Here is a 19094-nt window from a genome sequence, read left to right on the forward strand (position 1 = left end):
TCTATTTCTTTCCTAGCTGATCGTTTACCGCCAGGAAGCCACAAACACTATTAGCTACTTACAAAAAGATACAAATATAGTCTCGAAACGTTCTCTCTGCTTGCCTCCCCCGCTGCCCCGCCTGTAAGCTTAGTATTTTCTCATCATCCGGTTGGTTGAGACATTCAGATCAGATTTCTCCTCCTGTTCAGGAACAATTTCTACAGCTGTAAATTCAAATTAATTTTTTAAGTGTTTCATGGCCGCTTGTTATAAAGCAGACCTTCAGACTGCAGTAGCTATAGTTGTCTGTGGGAAGTTTTATTGCCCGACCGTGTGCATGTGTGTGCTTATAGATCCTCCCGGTGCAGACAGAATGGCTGGAACCATGCTACATAGTTTGATATATTTACTACCAAGTCTCAGCAGTGAAGTCAGGCCTGCTGGAGGCCGGGACTGGGTCATTTCCTGGACGACAGCGGCGTCTCTTATTGGAAACCGCTTCAATCTTCCTTCCACTACAGCGAATAATCAGCACCATATGCAGAAACTGTCTCCTTCTTTCGGGATGTTTCAAACTGTGTTACTTTCTGGACAACATGCACAGTAAATCTTAACATGCATGCTCTTTTTTTAGCACGGTTGCTTCAGGTCGGCTCCTGAATGGCGTCGGTGGAGAACCAGATGTTGCACAGCAGTGGCGCAGGTGAGGAGACTGGGCTTCCGGCCTTTCTGACCACCGGGGCTACTATCTGTTCAGGATCACTGCCTTCAGCAGACTGACAGGCATATGGGGACCATCATCACACGGAGAACAAACTAGAAATTACTCAACTAGATATTTGTCAGGTCAAATATCAGCCCTCACATGCAGCTACTCCACAGGAGAGAGCGACAGCTAAAGGAACACGTTACTAGCTAGCAATAAAATGATAACATGCGTTCAATCTTTCTGACTTAACGTTTACAGATGGCACGCAGCCGTGGCTCGTGGTTATCTTTTCAACATGGCTGCGAGGCTATTCCACGCAGGCCTACATAACGTTTCCATGTGCTCAGTTCTAAAGTTCCTGTTTGAGAAGGAGAACTGCTACCGTGGTGGCATCGTGTTGCTGTCACACATGTTTTCTTCTAACAGATGTCAGAGTAACACGAAGCAGCTGTGCCAGTCTGCCAGGTTCCTACTAACTCAGAGGTCTGCCTTGTAACTATTAATTTATTTGTCAATAAACTTCTTTTGGAAGATTAATAATACATGCTAAAACCTGAGGGGAGACGCTTATTACCCTGCGAGCAAGCTAATCTCAATTACTCCTTACTAACTTCATGTGTGTGTCCAAGCTGTCATTATAACAGTATCGTAGAATCAGGTGCAGCGTGTTTGACAGTGTTGTTTTATGTGTTTCATTTGAAAGGCGTAACATTTCAGGAGGAACCGATGACTGAAAATTACATCTGCTGTTTAATAATTACACATCGGGGGCGGCGGTGGCTGTGGACGTAGAGCAGGTCATCCACTCTTCCAGTCCATGGTCAAGTGTGTGTGATGGATAAAAGTGTGAAAACATAACATAAAGTGCTGTACAAATGTGTGTGTGACTTACTGTGCTTTAAATATACAAAATGAAAGTATAATATACTGTGAATGTCAGAGTATTTACTGTTTAATTGGCTCGTGTGAAACCAGTACATAAACAAGCTAATCCATTTAATAGGGAATGGTAATGTAAGTGTTTTTTGATCAGTGTGAGGTTGGCATTAATGGTTATAATGAAGAAAATGCCATATTCTGGTAAGAAGTAAATAAAATAATCGATATAGAAAATTTTACAAGTGTTCTAAAAACATCAGTTCTCACATCTCTTTAGCTAATGTTTTACTGGTCATGTTCTGCCGTCATTGTCCAAATGTCACCAGTTCTTCAGTATTTATGTTCCTATGCTGTGCGAGTGGACTCGAGGCTACTAAAAGCTAGTCTCCTGATACTTTTGGCTGATCGCTTAGGATCCACCGAGTCTTTTTAAGTCTCTCAAGAGACAAAGTTTATAAAAGAAAGGCTAATGGTCCAAGCAGGTCCCACAGGCTACACATCCTGGGCTTTGTGGTGCCATGTTTCACGGGTCAAAAACTATTGACTTTTTTGCGTGTGTTAATGTAACATCTGGGGATACTTTAGCCTCAGCTGTACTTGCACATTTCCTCTGAGATGAATCCTGATGTTAGCACTAAGGAGTATCCACACGGGGAGCGATTCGCTTGTGGCTTCTGGGTGCTCGCAGACATTTCAGGTGCCGGTTGTTTAGCTAACCATCTGTTCCATTCACCACGCTGTCACGTGTCCAGCACTGCCCTGCACTCTCACTGGTGGTTGCTTCAGCTGTTTGGTATTGCCAGCTGCTTGTTCGTATCTACCTCCTTGAAGTTGTGGAAGCTCTGCACCTCATAGTGGTTGAGTTTCTTCTACTGGTTATGAATTTAAATATTTTGTACAAAATATATTGTGTATAATTTATTTAACAATAAATTGGGAATAAAAACTGATATGTGTACGTTAAATATTTTATGGTGCCCAGGTCAGCTCAAACGCTCTGGCCAGCATCAGTAGGAGGTGGTGAAGCATCCACCTCTCCAGGAGTCCAGATTGGGTCGATGAGTCGGTGACGCAAAATTCGTCTTTGTCATGAAAGTTAGACACGGATCTAACTTTGGATCTAACAAACTCTTAAAGCAGTGAAACTGTTTATCAGAGGGAATGTATGATTTTTAGGAAACTCCAGTCCAACATTAGCTGGAATAACATGAGCTTAGAACCAGCTGTTGTTGTTATAGCCAATTCTTTGTCTGTGGTATAGAAGCCGGAGGGTCATGTGTCTAATGGTGAGGAGGAAGAGGATGAGGTGGAGATGAGGAAGATGAGAGCAGTGGTGGAGGAGGAAGATGAAGAGGATGTGAAAGCGATAATGAGAAAGACATGATAAAAAATGAAAGAGCTATTTTTGGACGCTTCTGTAGTTCTTTAGGCAAATTTAGGAATTCTCATGCTAATGGAATGCCACTGGGACACGGAGGGTTAACCAGGCTGCTGCTTCTCGCTTCCTGTCTGGACACAGCTGAAGTTAAACTTGCTCACTTTGAGTCAGGAGTGTATGTTTCACACATATGAAGTCACCAAATGTCACTCGCTTTCCGTGATGTGTCTGGTCATTACATCGATGCAAATTGCTTCCTGTGACGATGGCGCTTGGCGATGTGAGTTACTTGGTAACACATATAGTGATAACGGGCAGTTCAAGAGATTTTAAAACCCCAGGTAAGTGACGTAATGTACATTAGTATATACACTGATCGGGCATAACATTATGACCATCTAGGTGTGCAAAAGTTGCGAGGTGGAGTCTCCTGAGATCTGGGGAATTTAGAAGCCAAGTCGACACCTCAAAAGCAACGTTGTGCTCCTCAATCGTTCCTGAACGATTCTTGCTTTCAGCACATTATCCACAGTGATCAAGGAGCACCGTTCACCTCTGTTCCTTCATTGAATCACTTTTAAAAGATACTGACCCCTACGGACCGAGAAGACCCTGCAAGACCTGCAGTTTATAAACTCCAAGTCATATAGCCATCACAGTTTGGCCTTTTTTCAAACTTGCTCATTCTTCCTGCTTCTAACATCAACTGTGAGGACAAAACGTTCACTTGCTCCCTGATATATCCACCCACTAACAGGTGCCACATTGAAGACATAACCAGTTATTCACCTCACCTAGCGGCAGTCAGAATGGTACGCCCGATCGGTACATCTACACGTGTGTCTGCATGTGTGTGTGGGTCACGTACCTCGCTCCGATGTAGAGCGTCCGATTGACCTGCAGGATCCTCTGGACGTGCAGAGGCTCTTGTCTCAGCCACGTTTTGTGCGGTCGGCCCAGAAACACGGGGTATCTTCTCACCACTGTCAGAAAATCAAACAGAATGGCTTCTCTGAAACGGACATCCATCTTTGCCAAAAGTACTCAGCATAAAAGTGGTTTTGTGTTAGTTTGTTTTGACAGTTCAGCCTCAGTAACAGGTATTCAAGGTGAAGTGGAGAAAGCATTTGAGATCTGCATTTGAAAGCACAGCCGACGCGCTACATTAAACGTACCGAGACACGGAGGGGAGCGTAGACAAATAATCTGAAAATGAAAGATGTCTGAACTTCACCCCATATGTCATTATATTCACAAGCTTTTGTTTGTTGGCTGATTGAGATTCACTTTTGATGGATTGTTCATTTACATGCAGCCTTTTGTTGACAAGTTTGGCAATGCGTGTTCTGCCGGCTGATTCGGATAATTCAAAAAGACAGAAACAAATATCAGAAAGGTAAATGATCAGTGCCGTACATCGAGGAAGAGGAAGGGAACCGAAGATGGAAGCAATAAAACATTTCCAGTCATGTTTTAACACAGATGTGTAACAGCTACATGTAGGATAATGATTTCTAAGGAAAGCTGGTATATTTCTATCTGATATTATTTCATGTGCTCAGCACAGTCTGCTTTCTTCTTTTCATTTCTATATTTTTCTTCTTCTACTTCATTCCTATCCTGTATGTCTTATCTTTGCTCCGGGTTCTGCATCACTCTGACCCGCTGTGATTGGGCCTCTGACTTCTGTTCTCACTTATACCTGCCGTAAACCACAGCTGTTGGGTCTACTGCAGCCTAGCCAATAGGCAGCACCCAGTAGTCAGACACGTCTACGCTCAGCTGTTCATTATTGATACACAAAGAAGGGCCTGGACTTAGCTGGAAAACCACCGGTCAATATTATTGAACTGCAGTCAATCTAGATAAGGGCTAAGCCGGAGACTTCAGAGCCGATACGGAGCCACAGAGTCTGAGCGTTTGAGGGGCTGCATCTCTCAAGGGTCTGAGCTCATGTGTGGGAAAGTCACGAATGCGAGAGCCCCTTCCACGGCTTCGGTCTCATTCCCGAGCGTGACCCCACGCTTCAACGCGTTTTGTGTGAAATCTCCACAGCCACCATCGTGACCTTAACCCTTCGCCGTAGCCTCCCCCCTCATTCATCACCATGCGCATTTGGCTGTAACCCAACACTTCACATCATGTCGTGGGTGAGAGAAATGCAACGGAGGAAAAGGGAGTAGGAGCGAGAAAGCGAGGGGTCAAACCTTCTGTAGGGATGAAGTTCAGGGGCCCTGGTTCCTCCGGGAAAGCCGAGCTAGCCGTTCGCAGCAGCCAACACAGCAGGAAGAAGTAGGAAGGGGCCACAGCTGCCATAGCAACCCAACTGCAGAGTCTGTGGAAATAGAAAAAGGGAGAACTCGGGTGAGTTGTGGTAGACACATTCACTAGCAGGCTAGTTCTCTCGAGTTCATCTTTGTATTCACACAGCATCTGCATCTCCGTCCTGTCGGGAGGGGAGATAAACATCTGCTCAGGGTGACGGATTAAGTCATCCACTCCAGGAGAAGTGTCCAGTCAGCCACCTCTCACTGTGGCATCACCACATCAAACATCACATCACAATGACACATCCAAATCCTACGGGAAAGAGACATCAGAGGAAAAAGAGAGGTTGACATCCTGTCCAAGACAGAGGACAACGTATGTCCCATACACCGATCGATAAAACCCTTTGTGGGCATAAAGGGAGAGAGACGGGCTCGATATGCGTCACGTATTATCCAGTATGAGAGACAGTGAGGAAGAGAAGTGGTGGTTTACTTAAATGAAATGCTTTCCAGTGACGCAAATCATTTTTCACCAGGCAACACCGAGACATGTAGGTCTAGAACGTAATTCATGTGGAAATACAAATGATACCCAAATGAAGTTAGCCTACACAATCCATCTGCAAAACGATGGCTCCAGCACTTAGCCTCGAAGGAGGAAAGCACTCAGAATTGATATCGACTTAAACCGCAAACCTCAAAAGGTATGACGAGCTGGCTACCCCGCCCGCCCATCTCTGTTTGTGAGACTGAGCTGCCAGAGAGAACTTTATAAAGTTGTTATAGTCTTAAGATCTAACTCATCTGTAATTATAGTAAATTTCCTGCCTTGCAATAAATTGTGTTTTCAAAGGAATTCCACAGAATCACTGCAATTTACAAAGCCCCACAGCTCCACACTTATCTCATGCCGTCATTTGCTTTGAAAATCTCGCGGGGAGGCAGTCCCCTCCACCCCCACCGCTGCAAACACAAAGCATTTTCTTTTACAGTCATGCACAATTGCAACATCTAACAACACCTGACATTTGAATCTGGATTTCTTTATGCAAAATGCTTTAACATTTGCCTGTGGTCACAGGCGCGCATGGTGTAACGCTGACTGTACAGTGTTGTTATATCTGTTGTTGTATCCATCAAAGGGCATCGGTGATGCTCATTTCCACCTCCATGTTTTTATAGCTGACTTTTACTAACTTGAGTGCATCATTCCCTGTTAAAAAAGCAAAGTCATCACGCCTCAGTTCAGGTGACCGTGAGCATCACCTCTTCCCCTCTGCCAGTGCCAAACAAACCTCCTCAAACCACAATCATGACAAATATGATGCATACACTAACACCAGCAAATAAAAAAAAATACTACATTTCCAAAAACCTGCAGTCATGTGATACGGAAAGCCCTGCTAATCAAATTCACTTGATTAAGTGTGAGCACCTCTATAAAAGCAGCGTCTGCAGTTTGTTGGTCTGTATGTGTTAACGCAGTCTTCCTAGAAGGAGACATCTGTGCACTACTCAGAAACAAGAACTCAATCTGAGACTGCACAGGCCTCAGTCAGCCTGTTAAACTTAACATTCATCATCAGTACAATTAGAAACAGACTGAACAAGTGTGGCTTATTTGGAAGGGTTACCAGAGAAACACTCTGCTCTCTAACACAGGGGTGGGGGAACTCCAGGCCTCAAGGCCCGGTGTCCTGCAGGTTTTAGATGTGTCCTTGATCCAACACAGCTTATTTAAATGGCTAAATTACCTCCTCAACATGTCTTGAAGTTCTCCAGAGGCCTGGTAATGAACTAGTCATTTGATTGGTTGACCCAGGGTGATGTCTAAAAGGATGATCTGATATCGTCGTGTTGGTGTTGTTCCCACATCATCATAATAAATGTTGTTCCAGGTTCAACGTTGCAAGTGACCAATCACATTGTTGTGACGTAAGACTTTTGCAAGCCAAGGGATTCATTTATTTATGAAATTCCAATTTTGCAAGGACAATATGTATAATGTTTACCATTTATTAAAGAACAGTATCCTGAAATGCAAAGAATTCAAATTGCTGGATCAGCGGACAGAGGCGGTTTCTCGCAAGTTAAGTAGGTTTTTTTTACGGCGTTTTTTTCCGAAGTAGCAAAAGTATGACGTCACAACAATGTGATTGGTCACTTGCAATGTTGAACCTGGAACAACATTTATTATGATGATGTGGGAACAACACCAACACGACGATATCAGATCATCCTTTTAGACATCACCCTGGGTCAACACACGTGAATCAAATGACTAGTTCATTACCAGGCCTCTGGAGAACTTCAAGACATGTTGAGGAGGTAATTAAGCCATTTAAATAAGCTGTGTTGGATCAAGGACACATCTAAAACCTGCAGGACACCGGGCCTTGAGGCCTGGAGTTCCCCCACCCCTGTGTTAGAGAGAGTGTTTCTCTGGTAACCCTTCCAAATAAGCCACACTTGTTGCTGCTCTAAAATAAGCACGACAGCACGGTTTAGAGTTGTACAAAACACAAGACTTCTGGAACGATATCCTTTGGACCTACAAACCAGAGTGGACCTGTTTGTCCATGATGCACAGCAGCACATTTGGAGAAAACCAAACACCTCATACTGACTGTGAGCACGGTGGTGGAGGGACGGTCTGATCTATATAAATGAAACTCAAGTGAATGATCTCCTCTGTATATCTGGAGTTCTAGAGTTAAATGCGAGGCTGAAGCTTGGACTAAACTGGGTCATCAACAGGACAAAGATCCAAGCACACAGCAGCAAACCTCAAACACAACGGCTGAAAAAGAATCGCTGGTGGTGGACCTTCAGGGACCTGTGCATAAACGAATGCTGCAAACCTCAACAAGCTGAAGCAACGCTGTGAAGAAGCATCTCCCAGATGTCCTCCACAATAATGCGAGAGATAAATTCACATAGAAAACCATCGCTGCAACTTACCGCTGCTAAAAGTTGGTCTACAATCATGCGAGTACCTATGTGGTAACCTAAACATCATCAGCATTTCAGTGGACAGGACAGTACATGAGGTTGTGGAGGTTTTGGTGAAACTAACCAGCAGTTAGTTCACTGTAATGTTTGTGTTAATGAAAGAGCCTCAGTCTGTAGTCACCGTCAGTCTCTCTCCTACACACGCCCTCTTTTTCCCGAAGGATACAAGCAGCCATTGTGCAGCTCATCTCTTTAATGGAGTCTCAGACATAACCTTATCAGGACATATAATCTTTATGGGACATTTCTCAAATTCCCCGCACTGACATCAGAATAAAAGTGAAAGGAATGCTAATTACTCAACACCCACAAGCAAATTACGGGAGACGAAGGGGAAAAGAGTCAGAGGGAGAAGAAAGGAGGTCATGGGGTAGTGAGAAAGAGAGAGAGATGGAGTGGGAGATAAGTGGGAAAGAGTAAGAAACAGGGAGAAGATGAGAAGTCAGGAAGCCAGTATATCCAATCAGAGATTCTATTGTTTCTGCTATTAATAATGTATGAATAAATGCCAGGCGGTATGCATTCGATTAGTATAATTAGACACCCAAGGCTATACAATTTCATTGGACAGCAGAATAAGTAGGTACACCAGTATTAAACCAAGTGTGTGTGTGTGTGTGTGTGTGTACATGCAAATGGTTCTGAGCCAAAGCATCTCCGTAATTATGACAAATGGCAACAGCCAGTCCATTCAGCAGCATCGCTGCATGATACAAGCTGCACAGTGCTATGCCATTATCATTGAACCAAGCATACTACAAGTCACATATACATTTTGCCATTTGTAGGAGACACTAATCCGAAACATTCAACCCCAGGGTGCTATAGCACTCCGTGTTTAAAATTAAAATGGCAGTAGATGTCACTGAAGTCATATTGCAGTTGGCACATCGTGTGGACTCCCTGGATTTAAAAAAAACAACAAACTACACTGTCAGTGGAAAATTGTCAGCTCTTGCACCGCGGGGGTACTGTTCCAATGTTGTGACACATAAATAAATACAGGGACTGAGCTGGATTGTGGGAACAATCCCAAAAGCCCTTCTTGGGTGCCAAGTAGTTAACACAGATAGCAAATGACAACTGTGGAGGAAAAACGCAAACATTAGCTGGTCAAGCTTACAGTAAGTCCGAGTCCTCTCAACTCAGCAACACAGCCGAGTTTCCACAGACTCGTTGGTCTGTGCGACTCAGACGCAGTCTCAGACCGATTCGATTGGGTTTTTAGGCAGGTCATTTTCAAGCTGTCAAAAAGGTGGGGACGGGGTGGTGGGTGTAGTGTTTAGGTATCTCCCCGGAGCTCATCAACGCCGACCCAGAATGATTTCCTCTGTGGCTGACTTATATAACAAATCACCAGCCAATCAATGATATCTACAGTCTTAAACAAAGCCCTAATGAAGACTAATGTTGATCTGATAAGGACTCAAGAACACAGACTTGAAAGAGAAGAGGAAACACTCAGACGGGGAGTGTCGAGTTGGATGCTGGTTAAAGATAGATACTGACCCTCTGCTGCAGGGGTCTGGGTACTTTGCATGCAAATAGAACACCTCATCAAATGAAGACGCTAATATGCTCTGAAATGCTTTTGTCACTTATTACCGTTGCCATGGCTCTCGCTTCCTCCTCTCCTCGGTCCAACTTTTCTTCTTCCCTTTACCATCTCGTTATGCTCTCGCTTCTCTCCCGTGCTGCCTTAACCCCAGTCTTGATGATGTGCATGTTCTCATTGTGCTTCTATCGCACAGCTGTGAGGTACTCGCGCTAAAAATTTGGATGAAGAGTTGAAAGAAACCCGAGATTATGCGTGTCCTAGATATAGCGAAAATGGTAATGAAATGGAGCGGTATTAATGGGAACACAGCGGTGGTGGTTTGGGTGTTTATGATTGAAATATTTAACAGGGAGGGTTTTGAGTATTATGCAGGGGTATCAAACAGTACTCAAGCAGTAGTCTATAATATAATCCTTTTTCACACTGGTCGCCCGGCATTGAAAAGCCTGCAGAGGAAGAAGGAACACAAATGCGATCTATTTCGACTCAAATCCTATTATTACCATTTTATGAGGCAAATTTTTCTTTTTGACAAAAATGTGGTGTTTGCAGGTAATGCGTGTATTTTTCCTGTAATAGCAATAGCTCATGTGATTACTTTGACATGTGATGTACGGCAAACGCTCAGTAACTGACCCACAAAGTATAACCTAGCTGCGCGCTTGTATGGTATTTCAGTTTCATTGCTTCCATTAACAAACTGGAGACTTTATACACTCGCCGCTTAGTACCAAATACCAGCAGGCAGCTGAAAAGCCAGATATTTACTTACTGCAAGGAGTTAGTGGAGAACAAAAGCAAGAAGTGAATAGTGGATGTACTTGAAGGTGGACAGGAACACTACTCCATATAAATGCTCACTTTCTTCTGCTCTGCTTGTGAATAACTTTTTCTATTTGCAAGCTGCTGCCCTCGTGTTAGCGCTAAAGCTAACACTAGCGCTACCAGTGCCAGAAGCTTGTTTTCATTGTGAATAAAGGTCTGCAGATGTAACTCAGTGGAGACAACAAAAACCTGAAGGCTTTAACAGTGAAGTAACTTGTGTTAGAGGAGACACACGCATGGAAAGAGACTCTGAAAGATGGATTAATGTTCCAAGAAGTACTCCTTCGCCTCAGGGCGAGCTACACCAGGTTGACCTTCAGGGTTTTGTACATGAGGCTGCTGCTACATGGAAAAGGATATAAAGCATGCAGCAGAGGATTTTGTGAATGTTCTACTTAAATATATCTCATAGATTTCCCAGGGGCCGGCCTAATTGTCATATTAGTGAAAGAGGAGAGGCTGCTTTATGGAGTGTGCACAATCAATGACAGGTGATAGCCCGATGCTGCTTGGATCTCCTTCAGTCAGGATTCAATAAGCAGCGGGGTTGTGTGGAAGTAAGGGAATGAAAAATAAGACGTGAGAAAGGAGGCTCGGGAGGGAGGGTTTAAGGCAAAGATGGAAACGAACTGCAATAAAAAAAATGAGGCTGGAGAACAGAGAGGACAAGGCAGGACAAAGAAGATGACAAAAATAAGGTACCGCAGGGAGCAATGAAGGAAACCAGAGGTAAAAGAGAAACAAGCGAGGCATTCAAACGGAGACGAGGAGTCACACCGGAAATACAGACGGCGAAGCCAAAGAATGTGCGGAATGAGAGAGACAAAGAGAGGATGAGCGTCGCCAGATTTATCTTCACCCTGAGCCAAAAGCAGACTAGTGGGAAGAACTTATGGCTCTGCACTTTTCTGGTTTTCAACTCATCTCAAGCGATCTTTCTTTATCTCTTAACGTGCACATCTAAGTAACATACTGGAAAAACATGTGCTAACGTACCATAAACATGCTGATGGATTATCAGAGTGTTATATTAATCTGTGTACCCCTGAGACCCCGACCTTTTAAAGTCAGTGATTCAGTGTATTGAAGACATAATTAACTAGACGAACAACTTCCTGCAAATCAAAGACAAAACGCTTGTTCGTTATTAGGGCCAAGTTTAAAACATGACAGGAAACTTCTCTAGAAGCACACAAAGGTCATAAATCTGAGTGTTGTTGTTGATTGCAACCTTATGTTTTATGGCAAAGCCTCAAAATGTTGGCTTTTGTGGCCCTGTTTTTCTTCCTGTTGCAGGGTTTTGTAAGACCCACTCCCTTGTGTTTCTTACTCATTACATTTCCCAAATGTGATTATGACTCTTTGTCTCTTTATTCGCGTGCTTGTTCCTCTTTTATGGTTACTTCCTGTTCACTTTCTTGTGTTTCGTCTTATTCCTGCCTTTGTGATTGTCTGGCCTCTTTGATTAATTTCACCTGCATGTTGTTCCCTAATAAGTTTCCTGTGTATTTTAATTCCAGCCCTTCCTTTATTTAAATGTCAGTCCTGCTTTCTTATCTGCTCGCGTACCCTGTAATTTTGGTTTTTGCTTTTCATTTTCTTCCTCTGCACTTTTCTGCCAGGACCCTGCAGTGCCTTCAGTTCTTCTTCTCTGTTTCATTTAAGTGTATGCATTCATGTGTTGTGTTTGATAGATGTGGGCATACCTGATTAATGCTAAAGGAAAGATCATGAAAAAACTATTTAAGGGTAGTACAGCTAAGGTCAGATAACTAAAACAGCATGAAATCAATAAGTGGACGTCAGAATTATCCTTTAAGCACCAAATGTTTAAGGATGGTGGGATGATGAACTCCTGCTCTATTGTTCATGATTATGGCTGCAAAATTCCTGCAGTGGATGATTCCTGATAAGAAAACAGAAATGTAAAAGCATCACACCTGCTCCCGGAGCTCTTATTTCCCTCACCGGGCTTCTGATTAATTACAGACATGATTAATATTGGACTTTTTCAACACAGTAGCATTCAGCCAATCGGGTGCAAGCTCATTTTTTCAAGACTTAAATCAAAAGCAGTTGTGTTTCGATCTGTTTTTTTATTTTATTTTACTGAATATTCAACGGGCTCCAAAATCAACAGTGTAAATAACAGATTGGAAACATTTGTTTTCCCCGTGGTTGTTTTTCTCTTTAAACTGTGTTGTGTTTAAACCGCGTCTGGGTGTTCTCCGAGTCTCTGCCGGAATAAAACCTCGTACATTATGTTCTTGCGCTTTTGGGAAATGCACCTTAAATCTGCTGTGCTCGCTCAAGACAGCGATTCCCTCTCTACCATGCTGACATGCAGCACGTACGCCGCACACTTTAGATGACATGCACACAACAAAACGCACCTCCTTTGGGCATTGTGCCTCCTCCGAGCCCGGCCACTGTCTTGCCCCCTCTCTCTCTCTTCCAGGGCTAATGTAAACGTTATGTCGGAGTTCCCTCCTCTGCAGTGAAACACACACAACTTCTTCTTGGGACTTGAGTGACCCGCGGTCTGTTTACTAGAAATTTGCATCAGCATGAACTCCCAGAGCCGTAAGAAAGACAAAAATCACACACTTTTAAAGGAAGAGAGGGAGAGAGTCAAAGTGGTTAAAGAAGAGAGAAAGGGGGGGGCGGTGTACAGAGTCAATGAAAAATGAAGAGTGACCTTTTTCCACAGAACACTGATTTTCCCATGCGCTGACAAAATGGCAAAGATTTATGTGGTGAGAAATATGTGCAGCATGAGCAGAAGGACAAAACATTTCTTTAACGCTCCTCTTTTATCAGACTCGAATCATGAGAATGTCTCCTCTGTCTCTGCTACCTGACTACTCCCGTGGTTAGTACAGTATCTCCTTTGTGTGTCTAATAGATGTATAATTTCAAAGGATTTAAAGGTTGGAGCTGGAATAAGATAATCTTTGACTCTTTCCTCTTACGCGTCGATGTGCTCCTATTAACGGGTGAGAAGGAGCTCGACGAAAGACCGCATGACGGCGCACAAATGTAATACTTGTAATAGCTTATTGTTGATGAATGGATATCTTTGAATTTTTCTGAGCTCTCCCCAGAGTTGTGTCGCTGTCATTAACCTTCACAGTCCTCAAAATTACAGCTGCGAAGACATCAGGAGAAAGTCACAATCTAGAAGGAGCAGAACAAAGAATTTGCAGCGCTGGCTGGCTGCCGACGTCTGCGGGTTAATTATAGGTTTGCGTTTCAGGAGGACTCTCCAACGAAATCCGCAGAGATAACGCTTTTATTCTTCTATTTTCCATCCAGCGTGTTACCTCTCCGTGCTCAGCACACCTTGGCGTCTGAGCACCTCTCGCCATGCTGGTCATCGAAACAGCGACGCATAAAACACGGAGAAACGTGGTGTCACATCACAACTGCAGGGATAGCCCTGACCTTTTGGCTTCCCACCAGTTTAGAGCCATCATTAGCAGGGCAGAGATCAGGGGCCAAGACCATAAATCAAACTCAAACATCCATGTAGGAGGAACCCAGCTTATACTGCAGTAAAAAGGAAAAGAAAACACACTCTCAGACCGGTGGGAGTCTAAAAGTAACTGCATCCATCAGGACTCGTGGCTCCATAAAGTCAGTAAAGAAAAAACATAAGTGGCGATAATCTCCAACATGGTTAGGACAAAATACAGAAACCTCGCTAATGGCAATAAGAGGTTCTGCAGCCTGACAGGACCCGGCTTGATGTGATTATTCTGGAAAAAAAGAACCAAAGAACATGTATTATCCTGCACAAACACACAAAGGTAACTCGACAGGGCAGCATGCTCCCATCTGGAGACTGCTTGGCCTTTCTGCTTTTGAATCAGGAGAGCTGGATTTATCGTAATGGCAGCAAGCGACTGTCAGGGGGCGAGTAGGGCCACACGGCAGGAACAAAGCAGGACACTTTAAATGGAGGACAATCCTCACTTTTTTGCACAGTAACACTTATTTGAAAGCGTGCTTTTCATAAACGATGCTGCTGCAAGCGGTGAATTCCTGAAGTCACAGAAGCAACAAACGCTGAAAGTGGTGTCTTACAGATACACGAGGACAGACATCTCGAGCTCTGAGAGAAAAAGTAACCCGTAACTTTAAACTTTGGTTTGCACAGTCGTGATGTACAGAGTAACACGACAACTAATCAAACGCATTGGATGACAAACCGTGTGAGAAAGGACAAAGACGAGAAACACGGTGGTCTGTGAAGAAAGACAAATCACAAGAATCTTAGACCTCTCTAGCATACGTCCTTGTCCTGTGCATGAAGCCTGCACTGTTTGCTTTCAAGGGTGAATGCTAGAGTTAATGATGAAATAATTCAGCGAGCAGAGCAGCTATACAAGCCACACGCTATAACATTCGAGAATAATGTTCTCCCTCAGCTGTGTCCAGATTTTTTTTTTCTTTCTTTTGCAAATGTTGCAGGAAATCATCTCGTCAAAGGCGCCGCTGTGAACGCCCCCATCATAAACAGCTTCTAAGAGACAGGGACGCACTGCAGAGTATCTTCTCTCAGCAGACGGCTGACAGATCAGGCCTGGCACCAGTAAAGATATAAAAAAGAAGTGTACCTGCAAGTCCTCAGCTTTTGATTTCACATTGACACTCGCGCACACGCATGTCCCTGTGCGCAAAATCAGCATACACTCGTTCTCCAGGATTGGACTCACACACGCATCTCCTTCCTCCTCCTTCTGACCGCCTCTCCTCACCTCCTTTGTCCTCTCCCTCCACCGATCAGCCAGAAATTCCAGTGTGAGTTCATGCACTACAGTAACTCTGGGTTCCACTTTCTGCTCTGGCCTTCCTTGTTGCTTTGAATGTCACACCTCACACACACACACACACCGTGATGTCAATCAACAGTCGTCTCCAGCTGACGACTGTGCACACAAGGCAGCTGTGAACAAAGACACACTGCTCTGTGTGTGTCGAGGAGCAGCTCCAAACTCAAAACAAACAAACAGAAATAAACACACGCGCACACACACATGCATTTTCATTGCATTGCAGGCATAACTCCAAGGCCTGGCTTTGTGCAAGTTTGATCCCCCTCACCATGTCTGAGGAGCATGTTAATCGGCGGAGGAGGCTGCCAGCTCAGCCGTATACGTCTATCTCTCTTGTTCTTACTCCCCGTGTTTCCGTCTCCGCCTCTATCTGCATCTATTCTCTCCAATCTGTCTTTGCTCGAATCAAACCTGCACCTCATTGTATTTATCTCACATTCCTCTACTTCTCCTCCTGTTCCCGCTCGAGCTCTCGTCCCATCACAACAAATCATGTCTGTCTTTTCGCTCCTACATTTTAATGCACCCTCCCACCCCACGGGGTTAGACTGATGGGATTTAAAATACTAAAGAATGGATGGCTTATTTAGAAGAGGCCGGGTGAAGATAGCTCACTTTTACCCACCCGCCTGACATCTTATTGCCCTCTTCTTTTTCCCTCCCTCCCTCCCTCGTCAACCTCGGGTCTCTGCCACCTCCGTGCTCTGATGGTTTGGCGTGTGTTTGTGCTGAAGTAGATTTGGTTCCGGTGACTGGATGCGGGTGAGTAGCTGTGGGATGCTGGATGAGTTTCACAGGACGGGTTTTTATAGAATGAGCTTTGAAAGCTGAAGGGCAGAAAGAAAGAGGAAGGGAAGATGGCAAGAGCAGAGGGTTGTGTGGAGAGGCATACAGCAGCTTTGTGCGCGCAGAGACACTTCTCAACTTAAAGTCACGCGACAGGGGAGTGAAAGGAGGTGGTCAGCTCATGAGTGCAGACGCTGATAACAATGGTGAGACAGATGACAAGGGATTGGAGCAAAGTGGGGGCAGAAGAGAGGAAATTAGAAGAGAAGAAGAGAAGAAGAGCGCTAAGTGCAGTCAATTTAGCGACCAGATCATTCAACAGTGTCACATGTGAAAAGCGGATGCACAAAAGAGGGCCTTTAGCCTTATTAAACAATAGCGCAGAGACGCAAATTAAAGAGATGTAGTTCGCTCGACCTGAATCACCCGGGCAGGCGGTCAAAGATGATGTGTTCTGGCTGACGGCCTCTTTTCTTTATGTTACCCCACAAGGCTCACGGGCTTGGCCTCCATTCTTAAAAGTAAAGGCATTCACATGACACACTTCACAGATAACATCCCAGCGGGGCTTTTCTCTGCTCACTCACCCAGCAACATCCACTCATATTTGCATAAAACGGGCTCAATCGCCTCCTCGCTGGTGTGCGTGTTTGACGATGTTTCATTTGCAATCTGCCACCTTCCACGCCAAATACGAGCGATGAAAGCCGTTTCCTTTGGAAGTAATAGCCACCTCGCCTCGCACACCGACTTAATTCAGTAAAAACATGTGCAGGGAAATACATGGGTGAGCTCGCACCTTACAGCTCAGGTGAGCTCTGCAGGACATTCACGGCACTGACTGTGCAGGCTGGAGTACAGAACATTCTCAAGGATACGTGAGCTGGAAGGCTGTACGGGGAAGCGATTGTCTCTGTGTTACCTGTCATGAAGTCAGTGGAGAGGAATGAGGCAGCTCATCTGGGCTTTTAAAAAGCCACATAACAAAAACAAGAAACTAACACACGGCTCCATCAGCCCTCGCGCTCCTCGCCCCATTAAAGCCTTGGACTTTGTGCTCCTTCCATTCCAGCAGACTACTAGACATTACTTTGTTCTCTGAATACCACAGTAAGTGGTTCATTCATTGATTGGTGTTTCTGGGGGCTTTCGAGCACCGGGGTATATAACGCACGGACAGGAGACGAGCCCCCTGCTGCAGCTGTTGACAGAGGCTGCCATTTGAAAACAACTGAGGAGAGGACAAACAGCGAGGTGCTGACGTAACTCGCCCGGACTGGATTCGGGAGAATTTGTATTCTATTGAGTGACAGACCGCACTGAGTTTGGATAAAGCATTTGTTGTTAGAACAAATTCTAACAATCTGTATAAACAAAAAGATCATTCACATGGTTCACATATAAAGCACCTGCATGAGCCACATCTCTTTAAGACCCACTTGTTCTACTTCTGCTAAAGTTTACAGCACTGTTGAGAGCGGCTCTGAACAGCCGTGAGAAAATGTAAATGTGACGGGTGTAGGTGGATCTACTTAAAGCTGCAAATGCCTCTAAAACAGAGCACGGCCTCGGGCCGCTCTGCTCTCTGGACTGTCACAGATAGCGTCAGCGTTGGTCTGCACGTAGGCTCGACTGGTAAAGGATCTAAACTCCTTACTGTGTGATTCTCAATGACACAAATGCAGTAAGAGGTATTCTTGTCAGTTTATTACTGGGGAAAGAGCACCCAGTCCATTTAAGCAGCTTCCACTCCCACTCAGACAGCATCTCACACTGGGCAAAAACAAACCTCCCTGTGGGAAGTGAGTCACGTGATGCAGCGAGGCGCATGATGTTGAAACGCCTGATGTAAAAAGCTCTATATGAACTGAAAATTATGCAAAATTGAATAATGTATGGGTTCGTTTTCAGCTAATCAATTAACAGCAGGTAGCGGCGGTTGAATTTTTTAAGCGTGCTGCTGCACGTCTCTTGATGTTTTGCCATCTCTCTTTATGCGGCCAGCCGTGCGTACCGAAATAAAAGCAAAACGCAGCTCGACTCGACTCGAATTTTTTAAATTAAACCTAACAAAAAAAAGTGACAGCAAAACCGTAAAGCAGTCAGACCACGGTCTAGAAAACACCGAGAAGCACCAGGAAGACTTTGGCACACATGAAAGTAAAGAGCATGTGCTGTATTGTCAGTGCACATGGCAATTAGAAGTGAAGCAATGCTCGGGGCCTGGATTGATCCAACAACAACAGCCAACAACAACCTGCCTGTTATTGACAGATCTCTGGGGTTTCGTTGCTGCATAGAAGCCCAGAGGCCACTTTGCTGGGCACCAGCTTTCTCTCTGTCTCTCCCTTGCTCACTGTTCTTTGTGTGAAAAACAGCACTGTTCGATATCGCCTCATGAACGTCAGGCTTGGCTTTCCTATCAACAAAGAAATACAGCCTCAGAGAAGGAGGTTGTTATTATTTAATGCCAACACTGGCATTATAGTTTGATAAAGACCTTCCTCGCCTTTGGAGCTACGGCTTAGACTCTGCACGCTGCATAGAAATTCAGTTTCTTTCCTATTAATAACGTGCAGATGATATTTCTGACTCAGAGCACTATTCGAAATATTTGCTCATCTTGGATCAAAGTTTCGCAAAACAAACGTTGCCACATTTACAGTCAGTGCCACAGTTTCACACAATGAGGTCGGCACATATATGAGGAATCACCGTAAACCAGAAACTCAGTGCCAAAGAGACTGCTCGAAACACTTAATCTGCAACACTTTTTACTACTCATGACTTTATGTGAGGTGCGTTTTTATACAATGACATACATTTTATACATCATATAACAGTTTCATACCATGAT

General features: G+C 44.4%; 1 protein-coding gene across 2 annotated transcripts in view; it reads right to left on the reverse strand.

The window, feature by feature from the left end:
• Positions 1-19094, reverse strand: part of sema6bb (sema domain, transmembrane domain (TM), and cytoplasmic domain, (semaphorin) 6Bb) — a 140383-nt gene that overhangs the window by 68114 nt on the left and 53175 nt on the right. Inside the window, exons 1-3 of one of the 2 annotated variants that reach the window (XM_087835811.1) lie at positions 15374-15389; positions 5156-5283; positions 3817-3931 (exon numbers count right to left, since the gene is read on the reverse strand). In XM_087835811.1, coding sequence (XP_087691937.1) covers positions 3817-3931; positions 5156-5264 — 224 coding nt within the window. In that variant the 5' untranslated portion in view covers positions 5265-5283; positions 15374-15389. Of the gene's footprint in view, positions 1-3816; positions 3932-5155; positions 5284-15373; positions 15390-19094 lie in introns of those variants that run through there. The other variant, XM_006790314.3, reaches the window with a different exon arrangement.

This window comes from Neolamprologus brichardi, chromosome 23, assembly GCF_056152115.1.
Source record: "Neolamprologus brichardi isolate AB-2024 chromosome 23, ASM5615211v1, whole genome shotgun sequence".
NCBI classification, from domain to species: Eukaryota; Metazoa; Chordata; class Actinopteri; order Cichliformes; family Cichlidae; genus Neolamprologus; species Neolamprologus brichardi.